Genomic DNA, 22163 nt, shown 5'->3' with positions numbered 1-22163 from the left:
AGGAGAAATTTCAGAGTCAAAGTCAATATAGTGTGGAACAGAAGGAACACAGCAGGTCAGGCTGCATCAAAGGAGCAGGAAAGTCGAAATTTCAGGTTTACACCCTTCATCAGGGCTCAAGAGCAAGAACTACAGATGCTGGATTCAGAGTCAACACAGCGTAGAGCTAGATGAACACAGAAGGTCAAGCAGCAACAGAGAAGCAGGAAAGTCAAAGTTTCAGGTTTACACCTTTCATCATCCTTCCTGTAAATGGTGCAGTTCAGTTCTAATTGTTTTTATTACTCACTGGCAGGGTATAGATGTTTCTGGCTAGGCAAGCATTTATTGTCCATCCCTAATTGCCCATCCAGATCGGGTAAGGATGACAAATTCCCTTCCTTAAAGGGCATTAGCAAACCAGCTGGGTTTTTTCCTGACAATCGGTAATTGTTTCATGGTTATCATTAGACTCTTAATTCCAGATTCTTTACTGATTTCAAATTCTACCATCTGCCATGGTGGGATTTGAGCCCACATCCCCAGAACATTTGCTGCATTTCTGGATTAATAGTCTAGCGATAATACCACTAGGCCATTGCCTACTCCTGACTGAATATAAGGAGTACTGACCTAAGAAATTAGCTCTTACTCTCTCCACAGATAAAGCCAGACCTGCATCCCATCCACTAGTGAGGGGAGTGAGTGTTGTGGACTAGCAAGATTTTCTTGTTTTAATTTTTTTTTTAAACAGCTGCAACAAAGTCCTGTATCACTAAGGATGGCCTTTTACACAGCTCTTGTTCCTCATCCAAAATCTTTTCAGGATCAGTGGGCCTGAACTCTTATTAATATGACATCCCTCCTTCACGACAGTGAAAGCTAGACTATGCGGGACACTTTCTCCTCAGTCACGTTGTGAAGACAAGAATTTTCCCAATTGAGCAAGAGCCCAATGCTAACGTGCACATCAAAAGGAGAATATTATAAAGTCCCATCACTTTGCCAGGTCTCAGTCTGTCAACTGAAAGATTGTCTGAGACAGAACTGCATAGTCACACATGTCACCTTTTGGGACAACCCTAGCTTCCTTTAAAATAGAGCTGGGGAAATCTCCCTGGTGTTTTGGAAAATACTTCGTCCTTGATCAATATCTCCAAAACTGGTCATTAACTCACTGTTGTGGGAACCGCATGTATGGAAAGTTGTCCTTTTTCTAGTTTAAAACAGTGGTGAGCCTTCACAGAATATTAAATTTGTCCTAAAATGCTCTGGGACATCTTACGATTGTGAGAGGCAATGTAGAAATGTAAGTCTTTCTTTCTTCAGTTGTTTAAAAGAATTTTAGACCCAAGAAAAGTAGGCTAGTAGCGACAAACACACAGAATGCTGGAGAAACTTTGCAGGTCTGGCAGCATCTGTGGAGATAGAAACAGTGTTAAGATTATGAGTCTGATAAGAACATTACAGCACAGTACAGGCCCTTCGGCCCTCGATGTTGTGCCGACCTGTCATACCGATCTCAAGTCCATCTAACCTACACTATTCCATGTACGTCCACTTCTTCAGAACTATTTCAATTTCCACCATCTGCAGTATTTTTGCTTTGATTTGAGTTAACAGTTACATGCAGCTTAATATGGAGTGGAGTTTAGAAGTCAAATTACATTGCCTGGAGCCAGAAAGCCTGATTAATATTACTTTTCTCATCCTTACTGTTTTCTATGCCTTGCATAGTCATTGCTTTTGATTGAATGTGCCTGACAGGAAACAGAAGATTTAGTGCATGAATTAATGCAGTAAGAATTGTACTTTCATTTCATTTAAATTCATGAGACTGGGTGTCAGGGCTGGGCCAGCATTCATTACCCATTCCTAACAGCCCTTGAGAAGCTGGTGGTGAATTGTTTCCATCAAGAGCTGCTGTCTATGAGTCAGTTCACCCACAGCGCTGACAGGACTTTGCTCCAGTGACAGTGAAAGAACAGAGATAATGATTCCAAGTTAAGAAGGTGTGGTTTGGAGGGTAACTTGCTGTGGTTGTGCTCCAATACATTTGCCGCCCTTGAAAATTCTAAGTGGTAGAGTTTGTATGCCTGGAAGTTGCTGTCAGAGGAACCATGGTGGAAGAGGGAGGGAATACTGTAGGTGGTAGATGGTGGTGCCAATTAAATAGGCTGCTTTGTCTTGGATGGCATCAAACTTTTTGAGTATTATAGGATCTGAACGCATACAAGGAAGACAGTATTGACACTCTTGATTCATACATTGTTGATGGAGGCAAGCTTTGGGAAATTTGTAATTTACTCACCTTGAGAGATCCTAGATTCAGACCAACTTGTCTATTCACAGTATTTATATGACTGGTCCAGTTCAGCTTCTGGTCAATGGGAACTCCCCGGATATTCATAGTCAGGGGATTTGGCAATGACGATGCTGGTGAATGCCAAAAGGCAATATGTGGATTCTCTCTTGTTGGATCTGGTTAGTGACTGGCTGCTGTGTTATGTAGACTTTACTTGCCACTTATCAGCACGATATGTAGATATACATGTATGTATTTCCCTACAGTACACCAATGAATATATTCCCTCAAAGGTATTTCATTGACTATAAAATCCATTCTAATATCTTAACTTTGTGAAAGGCGTTACATAAATGCAGGTTATTTCTTTCTTAGTAGTGTGAGTCTTCTATATTCCTACTCAGCTTTACTTAGAACATCCCTAATGCATCTGTCCCGACACAGTAAAGAACAGTATTTCAAACAGAGTCGTAGAGGTCTACTGCATAGAAAAAGGCCCTTCAGCCCACTGAATCCACGCCAGTCAAAACTAACCATCTAACTATTCTAATCACTTTTCATGTCTTGCAATTCAAGTGTATATCTATTTACTTCTCCAATGTATCTGCCTTTACCACCCTTACTGGCAGAAAGTTCCAGGATCCCACTACCCACTAAGTGAACATCTTTTTCATCATATCCCTCTAAATCTACCCCTTGTCTTATATCTATACCCCCAGTCATTGATCCCTCCATCAAAGGGAAAAGTTGCTTCCTGTCTACACCCCTCATAACTTTATACAAGTCAATAATGTCCCCCTCAGCCTCCTCTGTTCTCTCTCCATAACAAAACTCTTCAGTCCGGGCAACATCCTGGTAAGCCTCCTCTACACCTTCTCTAGTGCAATCACATCCCTTTTATAATGTGGATTCCAGAACTGCACACAACATGCTACCTGTGGCCTAACCAACAATTTATGCAGTTCCAGCATAACCTCCCTACTCATAAACTCTAAGCCTCCGCTAATAAAGGCAACATACTATATACTACCGTTGATCAAATGAACTGAATGACCTGTTGCTGTGTATGTACATTCAACTAATGCCTTGGAATAGGATTTTGCAAATGTTACTCTGTTCAGTAAAAACTGGTCCATAAATTTCTGTCCAAAACCTACCTATTTTGATACAATTAGATTAATCTTTTAAGGTGTGCTGTAAAACCTGTTTTTTTTCCATTTGCAGCTGCAGAGGAAACCCAGTGTTTGAAGAGCTAAAGCCACATCCTGTTCAGGATTAACTGTTTTGAGACATTCCAGTTTATTTTAATCAACCCTCCAGCGATTAAAACTTTTTTGGGGCTTTTTTCTCACCTCGTACAGAATCTCAAAGACATCTCAGTGCATGTCTCTCATTTTGTCTTTGAGTCTCTGTCCTTCTTGTTCAATTGTGTTTCAGTTTCTCTCAGTGGCTTTTTGTCATTTTCTCTTGTGTTATGTCTGAGTCTGTGTAGGTTTGCCTGTGTATATAGGTGCACTTCTTTGGTTTATCTACACTGTTTCTGTGTCTGTATGTAATTCTCTTATTGTATTTCTGCATGTCTCTCTTATTTTTTGTTTCCCTTTATATTTATGTTTCTAAATGTCTCTTTCCCGTGTTACTTCTCAGTTCACTATATTGTATGCATATTTCTGTTTTCTGACAATTGAATCCTTTCTCTCTCTCTCTGTTGTTACTCACTGTCAATTTCACATTTTGTAAAGCAAACCATTCCTATTCCTTATTATAATCCAATAATTTTTAAAAATATTCAGTTTGGTCATGAATGTAATTGAGTCCTTTACAATTTTTTGGTTTTAATTAATATTTAATGCTGGCTAATCATTCAGTAGTGAGATAGTTAAGGCCTATTTAAAATATTCCTCCTGTTCTCTGACTATAATACCCTAACAGCCAGTTGGAGATAAGCTGCTACATAGGATCAACTTTAGTGTACATTTTTCTCCTCTCTTCTTTAATTTTTCACAGAAGAAATGGTGAACTGTTTTCCTTTGCATGGCTGGTGCCTGATAAGATCAATGTATGCCTAGGATCATAAGTACGCGTCAGCAAATTGCAAATGATCTTATCAGGGCTGGGTTGTGGTGTCGAATTTCAGATGAGATCACTTATTTTACATCACAAAGCACATCCCTAAAGCCTGCTCAGCATCAACTTCACGTTTCACAGACCTCTTTGTTCCGGGTTTGTGCAGCAGCAAAGCCTGAGAAGCACATTCCCTCTCTACATTCTGCAAGCAGCCACAATGGAGCCTGTTAGCTTCCATTATGCCTGTGCTATAAGTGCTGCCTGACGCGTTCCTCAACACAACAAAAATAATTCCAGTGTAACAGCACTGCCTGTCAGGCATTTAAAACAAAAACGTGGATTATGGTTTCGAGTTTAGAGACTCTCTTTGTATAAACACACAATTGTACTCTCTGCTGTTTCTGTGCTGTTGCAGTGTTCATATGGAGAACCCGATCAAAATCAAAAGGACCGCCATCACCCTGGCTCAGAAAGTTCAGATCATCTTGAAGTTGAACGACCCCTCCTTCAAACAGAAGGAGATTGCCCGGGAGTATGGCCTGACCGCCTCAGCCATCTCCAAAATTGTCAAGAAGAAAGAGGAGATTCTGGAAGAATGGCTGCGTGGTGGGAACCTGGAACGCAAGCGTAAGCGTGAGGGGAAGAACCAGACCATTGATGATGCCCTGCTCAGCTGGTTCTGGACAGCCAGCAAGGAGAAAGGCCCAATTTCAGGGCCAGTGCTCATGGCCAAAGCCAAGGCCCTCGCTGAGGAAATGGGGATCGAGTTCAAACCCACCAATGGCTGGCTGTGCCGATGGAAGAACCGCAACAACCTGGCTTACAAACGCACGCCAAAGGATAAGCGTGAATACAGAGGGATGAGCGACCAGTGGACTGGTACGATATTTAATTTTGCTGATCATCTCCAATGTCTCTCAAAACTGTCACTATTTCACTCCCACACCTTCAGTGCCCCACAAAACTGACAGGGCTTTTCTGCTGGTTCTCTGACCAGCGAACCTGACCACTGTTGGCCCTTCTCCTTTTCACATTCTTGTCCTGCTTACAGTTTCATCACTCTACCATTGTTAAGATTGTAAGGTTTCATCAAGTCCACATCACCTTGCAGAAGGCTTATTTCCAGTTTCACATGCTCACTACGTTTAGGGCCAGAGATATGCCTCAGCATCAATAGTTTTTTGCCCAATCTCATCTGCCTTTATGGAAGTATTCACTTTGCTGGGTCAGGATTTCATTGGCGTTGTTTTCTTACCCAAACGCTCATTCGTCATGATCAGCGGGTGTACGTGAGCATCGGCAAGCTATTCTGCCATGTGGTGTTGCACAACCAAATCCAACAATGCCACTCACATAGCTGTTACCAGGGGGTTGCTAGATAATAATAATCAGTGGCATCCTTCTGCTGACCTTTCCTTTCCTCCCAGAAATCAACTGTCTTGTCTTATTAAATCAGTTAACTCGGTCCAAACTAGGGGTGAAATTCTGACCCTGTATGGCTCACTTGCACAACCAGTTTCATTAGTAGCTGAGCAATTATGAAGGATACATTTTGATCGGGAGGGAATGGGCAGAGGGTCTCTGTGCATGGTACTTCACACGCTGCAAACTCCAAGAATTTGCTAGGCAGAACGATGTAATCATAATTGTGCAACAGTAATAGTAGCTGAACGGTAATGATCACTTACATCTTTATCAGATTCATGACACTGGCATTGAAATGTTGAAGATGTGATCAGGTAAGAGTTTTGGCAAGATCAAGATGGGCAAGCAAAAGTGAAGGAGTGTTCTTGGACGGGTCACTCTGTTGTTCATTTGTCAGCTCTACCTCAAGGGGTATCACTTGTACTTCTACCTCAAAAAGGTTGTGAGTTCAAGTCCCACTCCAGAGACTTGAGCTTAGGGTTTGACTCCAAAGTCCAGGCTCCTACTTGCATTGCTAGTGCTGCATGATCAGATGTGCAGCCTTTAGTTAATCATGTCTCTAATTGCTTATTAGGTTAGGACTGGTAAGATGAATGACACTTAGTGTTTTATATGGTCAAAAGAGTTTTATATGACTTTACGTTTCCAGAGGGTGCAAGCTGGGAGTCCAGCCAAGAGAGCACTTGAATGATCAAATCTGGAGGTAATGACCTCTATTTTCGTGCTATATGACTCTATGAAATGGGTGAGGATTCCTGCAGTGGACAAGCTGAAGGATGGGCTAAAACGGGTAACATTTTGGAAACTGTTAAAACTTTTCAGTTATATTCTAAGCAGTGTCATCACATTTCAAGAATTACTTGTTTGCAAATCATGGTAATTTCTTTCTTTATTGTACTAAAATAAATGATGATTTAGATGGAAATCAAAACCTAAACATTTGTGAAAAAGACGAATTACAAGGAAATGGGGATGGAGGGAAAGGAGTTAACAGTTAAAAACTGAGTCAAGTTGGCACAAAGCCATGTGGAAAGTTCTTTCTCTCCAATTTGGAGAATCATCAAATAATTACATAACTCTGGATGTTTATGTACCCTGGTTTATCTTATTCACTCTTGCACACTGTGTGTAATGTATTCGCCTCTCATTGCTCTCTCTCCTGGTTCAGTATTACATTCTTGTGTCTGAATCAGGAAGTTGTGGATTCAAGTCCCAGCCCTGAGACTGGAGCTCTTATCCACACTGACATTCGCCACTGCGGTCCTCAGAGCAGTGCATCATTTGAGCTGCATGTTTTCAGATGAGATGTTAAACAGGGGCCCTGAATGTCCCCTTAAGACACCGTTTCAAAGAAGAGAATCCTAGGTTAACATTTATCACTCAGCTCATATAGCTAAAACTGATTGTCAAACCATTACTTGTTGCTACTTGGAGGAGCTTACTGTGTGCAAATTGACTGCAGTATTTTGATATTGCAGAAGTGCCCGTGCTTTAAAATGTACTTATTCGACTGCAAAGTGCTTTGGGTGATCTTGAGCTCAGAAAAATTGCAACAGAGATTTACAAGGATATTGTTGGGATCAGAGGGTTTGAGCTGTAGGGAGAGGCTGAATAGGCTGCAGATATTTTCCCCTGAGGCACAGAGGCTGAGGGGTGACCTTATAGGGCTTTTTAAAATCATGAGGGGCATGGATAGGGTGAATAGCCAAAGTCTTTTTCCGATGGTGAGGGAATCCAAAACTAGAAGACATCGGTTTAAGGTGAGAAGGGAAAGATTTAAAGGGCACTTGAAGGGGCAACTTTTTTGCACAGAAAGTGGTGCGTGTATGGAATGTGCTGTAAAAAGGAGTGGTGGAAGTGGGTACAAATACAACATTTAAAAGGCATCTGGCTGGGTACATGAATAGGAAAGGTTTAGAGGAAAATGGGCCAAATGCTGGCAAATGAGACTAGTCCAGTTTAGGATATCTGGTCAGCACTGATGAATTCACCTGAAGGGTCTGTTTTGTGCTGTATAGCTCCATGGCTCTATAAATGCAAAAAAGGAAATGATTTCCCACTTTTTCTCTTGAAGGTGCTAACTATTAGATACAATTCAATAGCTGTCAGTCACTCTTTAAGTCAATCTTCACAAATGATTTTTAATAACCTTATCCAGATATGTTATTGCACAGATCCAGGGCAGGTGGGACTTGAACACAGACCTTTTGGTGCAGAATTAGGGTCTCCACCACTCCTCCACAAGGGCCCTTCTCAATTGTTGTCTGTGTACTTAGACAATGAATGACAAACAGACACTTAATTACAACCAAACCAAATTCTTCATCTCCTGCATCTCCTAATTGCACACACAGTTTCAGTTTTGCAGATCTCTACAGTAATCTAACTCTGATCCCTTGAACATATGGATTTGAACCGCTCGACCACTGTTGGCCATAGCTCAGTTGCTCAGGGTCTTGAGCACTAGAATTCCCTCCCTTAACCTCTCCACCTCACTTTCCTGCCTCAAGACATTCTTTAAAAGTTACATTTTTGACAGAGATCTACAATATCTCCTTTCATCGCTCAGTGTCATATTGTGTTGTACAACTGGGACATTTTATCACCTATAAGGTGCCGTATAAATATGTTACTACTGTGACACAAGGGACTGTCAAAAGACACCACCTGTGGCTTTTTCTCTTCTGGATTAGAAAAGGTTACAATTAGAAGATTATCACAGTATTTGTTGGATAAAAACATTAAAGGTTACTAAACCAAAGAGAGCAGAAAGAATCAGAAAAAATCAGCTGTGATCTAGTTGAATGATGTGTTGGTCTTGTTGGGCTGAATAGCCTCCTCCTTTTTAATGTTCTACACTTGGTATTATCATCTTTTGGCCAACAACAGCTCTCATTCCCCACCACCCCACGCCACCCTCCACAATTCAGGGCAGAAATGGCCACAACATAATCATGGTACAGTTAATTATTGGGAAATATCAGAATTTAATCAAATGTTCTGTCAAGATATCTACCAGAGTGGAAAAGGCTCTCGGCAGGAAGCCACCAAAAGTGGAAAAAACAGGTGGAAGTCAGTCAGTTGTAGAGGTCAAAATTTTTGAAGTCCCCCTGTGTTGGCAAAACTACTTAAAAAATACAGATAGGGTATGACACGAAGGAATGCCATTCAGCTCCATCAATCTGTGTTACGTTTACCCTCCACACTTACAAACAGTCCCAATTACCCCCTATGTACCTCATCTTCACCCAATCTTGCATGTTATCATAACTTGTCTCAACCACACATTCTGCAACAGAATCCATAAAGTGAATTGTTACAAATTTCTTACAGATAATTTTCCATCCATGGCACTTCGTTCTAAACCCTTGGACCATTGGGTCCAGTCAAAATCATTCTCCCAATCCACTCCTTCATAATTGTAAACACTTCTAACATCATTGCATAATCTGACTTGTTCCTCATGAAAAAATCTGAATTTATCGAGTTTTTCTCGGTTTTTGTGCATCCTCTTCCTGTGAATCTTTGCTGTATACTATAAAGCTTCAATCTCCTATAATAGCGTGGAGCTGAAAACCGCTAAGAGTGCTTTTAAAATATTAAAATAAATATTTTACAACATAGCAATAACAGTGCAGTTCATGATTTCAACAAATAAACCGAACACTGAAAACCGAACTAAATGTGATTGATTGTGACATATGACAGTTTTTGGTTTAAAATCAGCATAGGTTTCACCACATAGCTTGTCTTTAAATATTTTATGAAGTCACAAAATCAGCATCTTTACATCAAGGTGCACAGATGTCTCCGAATAGCTTACGTATTTTACCTCTTCGAAGACTGTGATAGTGTAGCCAAACCAACTTTAAAGAAAATTAGATAACAAAATGTGAAGCTGGATGAACACAGCAGGCCAAGCAGAATCTCAGGAGCACAAAAGCTGATGTTTCAGGTCTAGACCCTTCATCAGAAAAAGATTTTAATTCATGACATTCCATATATGAAAGAAACAACAATAACTTGGATTTATATAGTGCTTTTGACATATAGTCATCCATTCCGCCCTCCTTAATTTTGATTGCTCAGGCATTAGTATCTGTTCCTTGCTTCAGCTGTCTGGGTTCTGACCTCTGTAATTCTCTGCTGAAACCTTTTCACCTTCCTTGCACTTTAAGACGCTCCTTAAACTGATCTCTCTGACCAAAATCTTTGACCAAACATTTGATCACTTGTCCTAATATGCAGGTTTGTCATATTATTATTTGATAATTGCTGCCATGAAGAGACTTCGAATATTAAAAGGGACGAGTTTGTTTTTTTGAGATAGAGTGGTGGGGAACGGGGATGAAAGCTGTGCCTGCAATAGATCTACTGCAGTGCAATTAGCACTCATAGTTTGTTCTAACTTCAAGCGCACTAAACATGCCCAAAGCAATGCAGCATTTGTAAAGTTAATGATACAGACAACGTAGGCCAACAAAAGAAGATTCCTGTACAAGATATCTATCTAAGTTAAAAATCACATCCTGTTGTTTTCTTTTAATTTGGCAGTCCCAGGGACAATGATTAAAAAACCCATATTCTTTACAGATACTATCAAGTCCTGTTTAAGGTCACACTTGAACGTCAATGAAATGGAAGTTGAACATATCAGATGAGGCGGTGGTTGGCACATCAAAGTTTAACCACAATGAGAATTCAATGTTAAAATGCTGCTTGTTGTATTACACCAATGATCTTATCACGATTCAAAAGTACCAGGAATTGAACCACTTTCCATCCCTTTTCATTGTAAAAGACCAGAATCTTTAACTGCATTTCTCCTATACTGAGCAGGGCTTTGCTGTTCCTGATGTTGGATAGTTGAGAATGCCTGAGCGATTAAAGATCAGTGATGTGATCAAGCCAGCACAAGAGCTTTATTCAATCCACTCCACTCAGACCACCCACTGTCTCCTCTCCCTCCATATTATTTTTTTAATCCCTGAAGGTTCTCATGTTTCAGGAATAATAAAATTGAATTACACATTCTTCTTTCCAATAAGAGAGTTGCATTGTAGCTGTGATTTACTAAATTACATGAGTATCGGTGAAATAGTTGAAAATTAAAATTATTTACACAGATTGAAGGAGAGAAAAAAACAAGCTTAGCCCTGGCAGTACAACATGGTCCAAACAAGCAGAATTGTGGAATGAAACAGTACAGGAGGCAATTTGGTCCATCATGTCTGTGTCAGCTCTTCAAAAGAGCTATAATGAGTCCCACTTCATAGCTCTTCACATATTTATAACCCTAGCATTTACTCAATTCCCTTTTGAAAGTTACTACTGAATCTGCTTTGACAACAATTTACTGCTTAAAGGTGCATCTACACAGCACCCTTGTTCTTTGGGCAATCACCTTAAATTTGTGTTTTCTGGTTTCTGTCCCTTCTGCCTTTGAAAACAGTTTCTCTTTATTTACACATCAATCTGTATGTGAACTAAGCACAGCTATCAAACCACTTAGCCTGCTCTGCTCCAAGGAGAGGATCTCAACTTCCCCAATCTCTCCATGTGACCTGATTCACCTCTTCTGTACACTCTCTTGTCCCTTCCTGAAGGAAGTTGGCCACAATTCAATACAATGCTCCAGATCTCTGGGCACTAACAGTCAGTCAGCTGTGCTGAGTGTGCTTTCTGCCCACTACCTCCCTGGAAGACAATGAATCATGCCAAGATACAATTCCACAGTCATGAACTGCCCACTGACATCTCACCCAGGCAGCTATTCTACCTGACAGAATCTGGAAGCTATATGGGTGCTTTGACAAACTGTCTGACCATGTACTGCACAAAGCCAATAAGGCACAGGAGCAGAAACTAGGCCATTCAGCCCATCGAGTCTGCTCTGCCATTCAATCATGGCTGATAAGTTTCTCAAACCCATTCTCCTGCTTTCTCCCCCTAGCCCTTGATAATCAGGAACCTACTTTTGTCTGAAACATATGAGTGACATGTCTTTTGAGGCAGTGAGTTTCATAGATTCACCACTCTCTGGCTGAAGAAATTTCTCCTTATCTCTGTTCTAAAAGGTATTCCCTTTTCTCTAAGGCTGTGCCCTCGGGTCCTAGTCCCTCCTACTAATGGAAACATTTCCAACCTCCACTCTGTCCAAGCATTTCAGTATTCTGTAAGTTTCAATTAGATCCCTCATCCTTCTAAACTCCATCAAGTGTAGACCCAGAAAGTCTTCAATCGCTCCTCATATGTTAAGCTTTTCATTCTTGGGGCTGTTCTCATGAACCTCCTCTAAACCAGCTGCAGGGCCAGCACATCCTTCCTGAGATAATGGGGCCCAAAATTGCTCACAATACTCCAAATGTGGCTTCACCAGAGCCTTATAGAGGCTCGGAAGCACATCCCTACTTTTATCTTCAGGTCCTCTTAAAATAAATGCCAACATTGCATTTGCCTTCCTGACTACGACCTGCAAGTTTACTTTGACAGAATCCTGGACCAGAACTCCAAAGTCTCTTTGTACTTCAGACTTCTGAACTTTTTCCGCATTTAGAAAATACTCCATGCTTCTATTCTTCTTACCAAAGTACATGATCTCACAGTTTCCCACATTGTACTCTATCTGCCACTTCTTTGCCCACCCTCCTGAACTAACTAAATCCTTCTCCAGCTTCCCCAGGTCCTCAATACTACCCGTCCTTCTACCTATATTTTTATCACCTGCAGACTTAGCCAGAATGCCCTCAGTTCGTTCTCTAGAATTCGTGTATAAAGTGAAAAGTTGTGGTCCCAACACGGACTCTTGCGGAACACCACTTGTCACTGGTTGCCATCTGGAGAATCTTATAATTAGCTAAATTCTAGAGTTCTGCACTTTTAGTCAGGAGTGACTGAACAGTCAGCAGAATCCCAGCTGATATTTAAAACATTGTTGTTCCCTTATTGAAGGCACTGAAGTCATCGACAGTAAATTAGTTACTGTTCCATCAGTTCATTCAGCAGTGGATCACTTGCTTCAGAAGGCTGTAAGTTCAAAGTGCAACCACTATGAGAATTCAAAGTTAAATTGCTGCTTGTTGCTTTACACCAATGATCTTACCACAATTCAAAGCTACCTGGAATTGAAGCACCTTCCATCACCTTTCTTCGTAAAAGACTAGAATCTTTAATTACATTTCACCCGTGAGCACATAACCCAGGCTGATACTCCTGGTACAGTACTGAGGGAGTGCTGCAACATTGTCCCCAGTATCCAGGACAATATTTATCACTCAACCATCATCACAGCAAATATACTATTTAATCATTATCACTTTGCTGTTTGTGGGATTTTGCTGTGTGCAAATTTGCTGACACATTTTCTGTAGTCCAACAGTGACTACAATTCGGAATTATTTTACTGGCTGTAAAATAGCTTGTGATGTCTCAACAACTTGAAATGTACTATTTAAATACATTTTTTTTACCTTCTTGGGGTACACCCAGTGAACAGAGTTAGATCAGATTCAACTGGGAACTGTAAAAGAAGCTGCAGTGACACCAATTGAGAAAGTAGACTGAGGCCCTATGGGGTCATAGCATTGTATCTAAAATTCACTACCCAGAAATCTCTGCCATGACACCTTTAACCCTGGTGTACCCAACCTAACTCTACCCTTCAAAAAGCTTGCGGGGTAACTGTTTCTGTCACAGAATCAATAAGAACATCCATTAGCTTCATCTCTGTTGAAGTCCAGGCTCCAAACCATCTCAATGATCTTCTCAAACTCCAGGATACAATGCAAATCATTCTCCACCACTTCACCAAAATGAGAAGTGAGAGGTCAAATAATAAATGTCAGTCGGCAAAGCATTTTATCACAGGCAGCATCGCAGCCAACATAGGTGAGATGGTGAGACTCGGGACATGAAGCCCTGCTCAAAGTAATCACACGGGTACAGTGAACAGTAAAAATAAACTGGGCAGGGAAAAAAAACATTTCTTTGCTTCTGTTCCTAACATCGTTCACTGTAACAGTGTGATTTATTCTTCACTTTATAAAGGATGCCCTTAAAATATAAAACAATGTGAATGATTGCAAATAGAAGGAGAATGAGCTACGCAGAAAGATTAAGAAAAAGCTCAGTCACTACAGTCAAAAGAGAGGATAGTAAAGGGAAATGTGGGTTGAAATATATAAAGCATTAAATGGCTTAGATAACACAAAGCCTAAATACCGCTTTATAATACAGCAGGATGATAGAAGCAAAGGTCAAATTTGAAACTGGGGAAAATAAATTTAAGCTGAACTGCAGTAGGAACTACATCATACAGGGTCTGATAAATGGCTGGAACAATCAGCTAGGCCATGCAGTAAAGGCAGGGAACAAATTAGAGTTGAATGTTAACAGAAAAAGCAGAAATTATTGGTAAAACTCAGCAGTCTGACAGCATCTGTGGAGAGAAATCAAAATTAACTTTTTGGATTCAGTGACCCTTCCTCAGATGCTGCCAGACCAGCTGAGCTTTTCCAGCAATTTCTGTTTTTGTTTCTGATTTACAGCATCCGCAGTTCTTTCGGTTTAAGGAGGTGAGGTAGAGGGATGAATACTATTTTAGGCTTGAGCTATACTTTATACAATACTTTAGGTTGGAGGACCTAGTCTATTGCATCTGGTGCTCTCGATGTGGTGTTCTCTACATCGGTGAGACCAAACATAGACTAGGTGACCATTTCACCGAGCATCTTCGCCTGGCCCATAATGGCCAGCCTAACGTCCTGGTCACTGCCTATTTCAACTCACCCCCATCCATCACTCCCCTCTGACATGTCTCACCTCAGCCTCAGCATTGCAGAGACTCAGTATGCAAATTTGAAGAACAACACCTTATCTTCCACTGGGGCACCCTACTGCCCGGAGGACTCAACACTGAGTTCACCAATTTCAAATAACCTTCCCACTCATCCCCAGCTCCCCCTCCAGTCCCACTTCCTCCCTTCCATTCCACCTTCTGATCCTCCCTTCCAGCCAACTGGATTCATCCCTCCCATCGACTAACCAAGTCATACTTAGCACCAATGTCCATGTATCACCACCATTCCACCTCCTGCCCCCACTTTATCTGCAGCTGCCCCACCCCAAATCCAGTCCAGAAGAAGGGTAATACCCAAAACGTTGACTGCTTCTTTCCTCCAGATGCCGCCTGGCTTGCTGTGTTCTTCCAGCCTCCCTTGGATTCCAGCATTTTCAGTTTTTTTTGCCTCTAACCAATATATCTGAACAGGGTGATTAGAAAATACCTACAACACTATTTTTAAAAGCGGTTCTTCTGAGAAGACTTCCTCCTTAGTGTTTTGGACTATCATCTGACTTGACTGTTTAGCTGTCAGCAACGTCTTTTGTTACTTTCAACTTCCAATGTTTCTTTGGCCAACCTCCCAAGATGCATCCTCTGAGCTTCTGATGTTTCTATTTCTAATTCACAACAACTTATGGTCACTAAACTTCCCCTTCTCACTAACCAACACTGGCACACAATCTGAGCATCTTGTTTTAAAAATTCTCATCATTATTTTCAAATCCCTCCATGTCCTCACCCCTCACTATCTCAGTAACCTCCTATCCAAGAACTTTCTGAAATCTTTGAGCTCCTCCTAACTTGCATTCTTACAGGTCTTAATTTTCCTTGCTCCACCATAGGCATTATGCCATCAGCTGCCCCAGTCCTAACCTCTGGAATTCTCTCCCTAAACCTCATCATCTATCCATCCACTCCGTTAAAGACATTCCCCAAAATTCACCTCTCTCACCATGCTTTTGGTTGTGTCCAATAGCTCCATGTAGACTCAGTGTCAAATCGTGTTTAAAACTCCCATTAAGGGCCTTGCATTGTTTTACTACTTTACTGGTGCTACATAAATGCAAGTTGATGTTGTAGTGAGCAAGGCAATTTACAACCAATTTGGAGATTGCCATTTTCTAGATGAGTAATTATAGAACATAGAACATTACAGCACAGTACAGGCCCTTTGGCCCTCGATGTTGTGCCGACCTGTCATACCAATCTGAAGCCCATCTAACCTACACTATTCCACGTATGTCCATTTGCTTGTCCAATGACAACTTAAATGTACTTAAAGTTGGCGATTGTTCCACAACACAATTGGCAGCATAACAAGTAAACTGGATTTAAAAAATAAACTATCCAGCCTGAAACTAGTCTGCACAAACAGACCAGAGTTTCAGCCAGGGCCACTATTGTAAAGCTCAGCAGTATAGTTTTGTGATTTTAGTTAGCTGAACTAAGTGCGGGGGAGGCTAACGTATGATATTTTCAATTGCTGAAAATTATACAAGATTATTTCTTGCCCACTTATCTCTCATTAGGTTCTGCTGGTATTCTTTACATGCAAATTTGTAAACTTCCCCACAGTTTAACTGAAAACACACGCATCAGATGGTTTATGCTCCAGCCCTGGTTTCTGTTGAATTAGCTACTCTGCACAGAAAAAATAACTACCATTCAAGGTGGGGATCAGAAATATCAGCCAGAGTTCCTGACCATTAGCCACTTTCCACTGTCGAACACTCTGTTCGGCATGGGGAGAATCAGACTTAGTTCTGATGGCCTCTGAGGTCAAATATTCAGCAAGGCCACACTCACTTGAAACAAAGGCAGGCCCTTCATGTTTGTGCTGGCCCTTTGTTACAGCAATCCAAATCTAATCCCATTGTCCCACTCTCTTGCCATAACACTGTATTTTCCCTTCTCCAAACGTTCATCCAATTTCTCTTAAAAGTTCCAATACTCCATACTGGAAAGCATCCTATGTTCCAGCAAACATTTGCAGTTAAAGATTTACAAAAAATATAGAAGATACCAGTTGAGTGAGTCCTCAACACACAAGCTGTTATTCAGCAAATGTCACCACCATCAACAGATTGGAACAAAGGAACACACAAACATTAGGGGTTACGATAGTGTTGTGGTAATGTCATCAGGCTAATGTTCTGGGGACCTGGGCTTGAAGCCCACCGTGGTAGATGGCGGTATTTAAGTTTAACAAAGTCTAGAAATAAGAATAAGACTGCCTCACTCAGCCCTTTGAGCCTGCTCCACCATTCAATGAGATCATGGCTGATCTGAATTTTAATCTCAACAGTACACTCCTGCACATCCCCAGTAATCTAACGGCGACCACGTAGCCACCACGGAGCATTTGTAAAAACCCATCAGGTTCATAATGCCTTTTAGTAAAGGAAAAATGGCTGGTGAGGCCTACATTTGACTCTGGAATCACAGCAATGTGATTAACTCTTAACAGTCTTTTGGGTATTTAGAGATAGCCAACAAATGATAGCCTAGCTGGCAACGCTCACATCCCAGCAACAAATAAAAAAAGTAAGGTTTATATTTGTTGACCATTTCAGGATTCTCTGCCTTTACACCTCAATCTCTGTATCTGCAAGATGGGCAGCTGGTCCCAGATTACTACAGAGAGGGAACAGCAACACAGCCTCTGGATGAAGCAGGGGAAGATTCACATGACCAGTCTGCAGAAGGGGCTGAACGAGAGGAACAAGATCCACAGTTTTATGCAGGTGAGTCTTATTGTTCCGAAACAAGGATGGGTGAATTATTTCAATCTGCAACCACCCCAAACCAAAATAACAACTTTTTTTGAAAAGGTGTTTCAATTTAAAATTGTTCATTTAGTGGCTGTCAGAAATGTGACTCTTTTTATAAGTCTTCATTTAAGTGCAGTAACAGAGAGTTTGCAAAAAAGGATAATTTTGCTAAATACACAACCATAAATGGCTTTGTGGTGAACACTCAACTTGGGACTGGGCTAGAACAGCACGGGACTGGCCTAAACTCAATCTCAATATTGTCTTATGGAGTTTTACAGTTCAAGAAGTTCCAAATGCAATCTTCAGCTACTGCTAGGATATTTGATATAAGTACTTCAACAACTCTTGATGATCCCTGTTGAATGTTGGCAAAGTTTGACTATGGTGTCCACTGCCACAGTAAGTGCTTCAGCTCACAAAGGGGTGGCTACTTGGTGATGCGTTGCTGCTGTAGCTTACTGGATTGGTGCTGCTGGACATCAAGTTGATCTACGGCAAACATAGCTGTAGTAAGTATTTAAGATAACAGTGTGGAGCTGGAGGAACACAGCAAGCCAGGGTGCATCAGGAGGAGCAGGAATGCAGATGTTTTGGGTCAGGGCCCTTCTTCTGAAATTCAGCTTTCTGAAGAAGTGTCCCAAACTGAAATGTCAGCTTTTCCTGCTCCTCCGATGCTGCCTGGCCTGCTGTGTTCCTCCAGCTCCACATTGTGTTATCTCTGACGCCAGCATCAACAGTACTTACTATCTCTGTAGCAAGTGTTTGTTGCTCAAGGGCCCTCAGATCAGATTTAAGAAACTAGTGTCCAAGCTATAGACATTGCATCACATCAAGGAATTACCTGGACACTTTCATCCAGAAAATGGACAGATCCCACAAACTTGGTATTTTCTGATTTGAGTTTTGTCTATGATCAGGGACAGGAGCTTGTAACTATAGTGAGGCAGATATGCGGTAGTTTTTGATGAGTCTCGGTCCCTACAACTGTCCAATAGTTACAAGATTCTCGCAAGCTGCGTGCACAAGAGTGGGGACTGCAGAGATGTGAGTAGGTTGGGTCTTTACTCATTGGAATTTAGAAGAATGAGAGGAGGTTTTATTGAAACATATTAGATTTTTGGGACTTGCACAGGTGTTGTTTCCTCTTGTGAGAGAGTCTAAGATCAGAGGGCATAGTCTCAGAGAAAGGGGTAGGCCATTTAAGACTGAGATGAGTACTTCTTTCTCTCATGCGGCAATCAACCTGTATAATTCTTTACTGCAGAGGGCTGTCAAGGAAGGGTTGTTGAGTACATCGACAGTTAAGATGGACAGATTTTCATCAATAAGAGAATCAACGGGCAACGGCAGGAAACTGAAGTTGAGGAGTGTCAGAACAGCTATAAGTTCCTCCAATGGCACAGCAGACTAAATGGGCTGAACGGCCTACTTCTGTCTATAGGTTTTATGGTGGCCAGAGCAAGATCTTTTCAATCCTATACGTCAAATGTCAATCTGCAGATATATTGTTTTGAAACATAGTAGAAACAGAAGACTCTTCAGCTCCTCAAGACCGGTTCTTGAAACTAGGGCAGAAATGTTTGAGGCCAAGGCTGGTTTAGCTAATGCTACCCATATAAAATATTGCTTGAATACATATATTAGTCTGTGACAGACACAACTAAAGCAGAAGAAGAAGCTGTTTGTTGCAGCCAGCTGTTGCTCTGTTTAAAACTAGGCAAATAGGAATGGCAAGTTATGTAGATAGTTCGATGGAAGCCAGCTTGAGTGCAGCATAAATGCCAGCACAAACCTCTTGGGCCAAATGGCCTATTCAGGTGATGTACATTTTTATGTGCCTTCAGTGAAACAATATCTTTCCTTAAATGAGGTGACCACTTCATATGTGATCCTACCAGCACCTTGCATAATTGCAGTAAGACTTCCCTAATCTTACATTCTAGAAACAAGGGGCGACATTCCATTAGCATTCTGATTACCTGCTGCACATGTGCTAGCTTTTGGTGTTTCACGCACAATTCCCTCCAAATCGCTGTGTTTCAGCTTTTTGCAGTTTTCCTCCATTTAAATAATACCATATTCTTTTGTTCTCCATTCCAGAATGGGCTACTTCAGATTTTCTCACATACAGTCCATAGTTAACCTTTTGGCCGCTTACTTAACCTATCAAAATCTCTCTGCAAGTTGTTTCCCTCTTACAACTCAGCTTTCCAACTATTCTAGTGTTGTCTGCAAGTATGTCGAAAGTATATTTGCTTCCTTCTTCTAAGTCATTAATATGTTGTAAACAGTTGTCCTGGCAGTAAAGCCTGTGGAATCCCACTGGTCACATGTCTGCAGTCACTGGACTAGGTAAGGATGAGTAAAAGACATTTATGAAGCAGATGGGTTTTTATGATAATTGACAGCGGTCACCATTAGGTTAGCCTTTTTTTTAAATTCCAGATTTTTTCTGAATTCAAATTTCACTATCTGTCCTTGGTGGAATTCACCCCATGTTTGGGGTTCTGCATTATTAGTCCAGTGGCATTGTCACTACATCACTACCTCCCTCAAGGGGAAAGAAATTTATATTTTCATGGTCTTTTGTGTGAAGCAGTATTTTCTGACATCATTCCTGAAAGGCCATGAAATTTTTTGATGATGCCTTGTTCATCTCGGGCTAACAGGAAATAGTTAATCACCATTTACTCCTTGCTATATTTGGCTATAGTTTGAACAGAGATCTGCCTTGGTAGATTGAGTCCTCCTGTTTCTTACGATATAGCCAGTGACAGGCCCTTCCTTGTTCCAGGAGCAGCTGCTTTTTCACAAGCTCCCAGTGGTCAGCATGGACAATGGCATACAATGGGACCTGGGTCGACTGACAGCTCTTCTGATGAGATGCCAACAGCACAAGCTCTGATAAAGCAGGATGCAGATACTAAGCATAAACCCAAGAGAATCAAGCAAGAGGAACTGCCCACACAATCAAGCCACAACTGTCAGTTTTACGCAGGTTTGTGCCAAGAAGGAAAGATTACTGAAACTAACCAGAGAAAGGACTGAACGCTCAATGTTTCCTTTGCTAATAATGCAGAAACTGGATGAAATTTGTGTGACAGAACCAGGCCATTCAGCCCAACAGATCTGAAAGTGTTCATACTCTATGAAAGGCTTCATTAAATCCTACCAGCCCTTCATTATTGTTTCCTCCCTCATCTTAACTAACCTCTCCTGAAATGCATCTATATTATTTACTGCAACCAATCCCTCAGGTAGCAAGTTCTACATTCCCATCTCTCTCTGGAAAAAGATTTTCTTTCTAAATGCCCTCTATTTATCTGTGATAATAAAATGTGAGGCTGGATGAACACAGCAGGCCAAGCAGCATCTCAGGAGCACAAAAGCTGACGTTTCGGGCCTAGACCCTTCATCAGAGGGTCTGATGAAGGGTCTAGGCCCGAAACGTCAGCTTTTGTGCTCCTGAGATGCTGCTTGGCCTGCTGTGTTCATCCAGCCTCACATTTTATTATCTCTATTTATCTGTGACTTTTTTTTCATCTCTATGGCCTCTACATCTGGTCTACTAATCACGCAGATTATATGTACCCTGTCAAGATCTTACAGATCTTTCTCAGGTTACCCCTCAACCTTCACTTTCCTCGAAGCAAGAGCCCAAGCCTGTTCAATTTTTCCTAATAGTTATAAGCTTTCAGATCCTCATAAATCTTTTCTGCACCTTCTCCAATACATCTATATCCTTTATATACCATGAGACCAGATCTGTGCGCAGTGCTCCAAGAGTTATCTCATAAACATGAATCAAATGAATGGCTCATGTACAGAGCTTCTGGCTTGGCTCAACAAGGTCATGCAGTGAATGAGTGCACTGTACAGTCCAGCAGTCCTTGATTCAATCCTGGGTTGTGCTGGGAGAGCTGATTTCAGCCAGAGAAATGATGGGAGAGTTTGATTTGAGTTGAAGAGGAGATCAGTGTATTTGATACATATCACCTTGCAAAAAAAACTGTCTGGAATATATTCTAGAATTCATATTTACTATATTTTTCATTCTATTTCTCCCAGTTTATGTGAAAATTGAAATCTCACTATGAAACCACATGGTTTTTGCTACATACTTCTGTAAGCTTCACAACATCAGTAGTGTAAGGAGATCTGTAGACAGTTACTGTAGTATCCATTGTCTAGTCATCTATCCTGAAAACCATTATTTCCACTGCTGTAAAGGTGTCACTTTTTGACACTGTCGCTCCACATCGTTTTTCAGTTTCCCTGACCTTTCTAAAGATCTTTTGCCTGGAATACTTACCTCACAATCAATCCCAGCATGTAGCCATGTCTCTATATCAAATCTGATGGTATTCAAAACTAGCTGCTGCTCAATGTCAGAAGTTAATGCTCAAGCGTTTTAGAAAGTCTGTATTCACCTACAGCCTCACATCTGACAAAATAATCTCCACAGATTGCGTCTGTAAGATTTTGTGAACAATTTCTTTTTATTATTAAACTTCCCTTCTGGCAACCTGAGGTGGTTCCGGATTCTGGAGCACATCATCCAGGAGGTCATTTTTTTTTAATGTCCATTGGGACTCATGTAGGAAATGTTGTCTGTGAGCTACCAGTATCCAACAACAGATATCACCTTCAGAAGAGACAGTGAACAGCTGAGGTGGAAAGGGTTTCCATGTCACAGTGAGAGAATGAGTATGCTCTGAGTAAACGAAAATGAGTAAACGTGTATGAAAGCATGTGTGCAAGAATGAGAATG

The 22163-nt window shown here is 41.2% G+C and overlaps 2 protein-coding genes across 5 annotated transcripts in view; one reads left to right on the top strand and one right to left on the bottom strand.

Moving 5' to 3' along the window:
* The window catches only part of LOC125466442 (sorting nexin-11-like), a 132734-nt gene that overhangs the window by 46339 nt on the left and 64232 nt on the right, over positions 1–22163 (bottom strand). The window lies entirely within an intron of this gene.
* Positions 4527–22163, top strand: part of LOC125466440 (uncharacterized) — a 34243-nt gene continuing 16606 nt past the window's right edge. Inside the window, exons 1-3 of the mRNA XM_048560930.2 lie at positions 4527–5230; positions 17192–17362; positions 20187–20390. Of these exons, the coding sequence (XP_048416887.1) occupies positions 4774–5230; positions 17192–17362; positions 20187–20390 (832 nt within the window). The 5' untranslated portion in view covers positions 4527–4773. The remainder of the gene's footprint in view (positions 5231–17191; positions 17363–20186; positions 20391–22163) is intronic.

This window comes from Stegostoma tigrinum, chromosome 31 (genome assembly GCF_030684315.1).
Source record: "Stegostoma tigrinum isolate sSteTig4 chromosome 31, sSteTig4.hap1, whole genome shotgun sequence".
NCBI lineage: Eukaryota > Metazoa > Chordata > Chondrichthyes > Orectolobiformes > Stegostomatidae > Stegostoma > Stegostoma tigrinum.
This window is presented reverse-complemented; position numbering and strand designations above follow the sequence as displayed.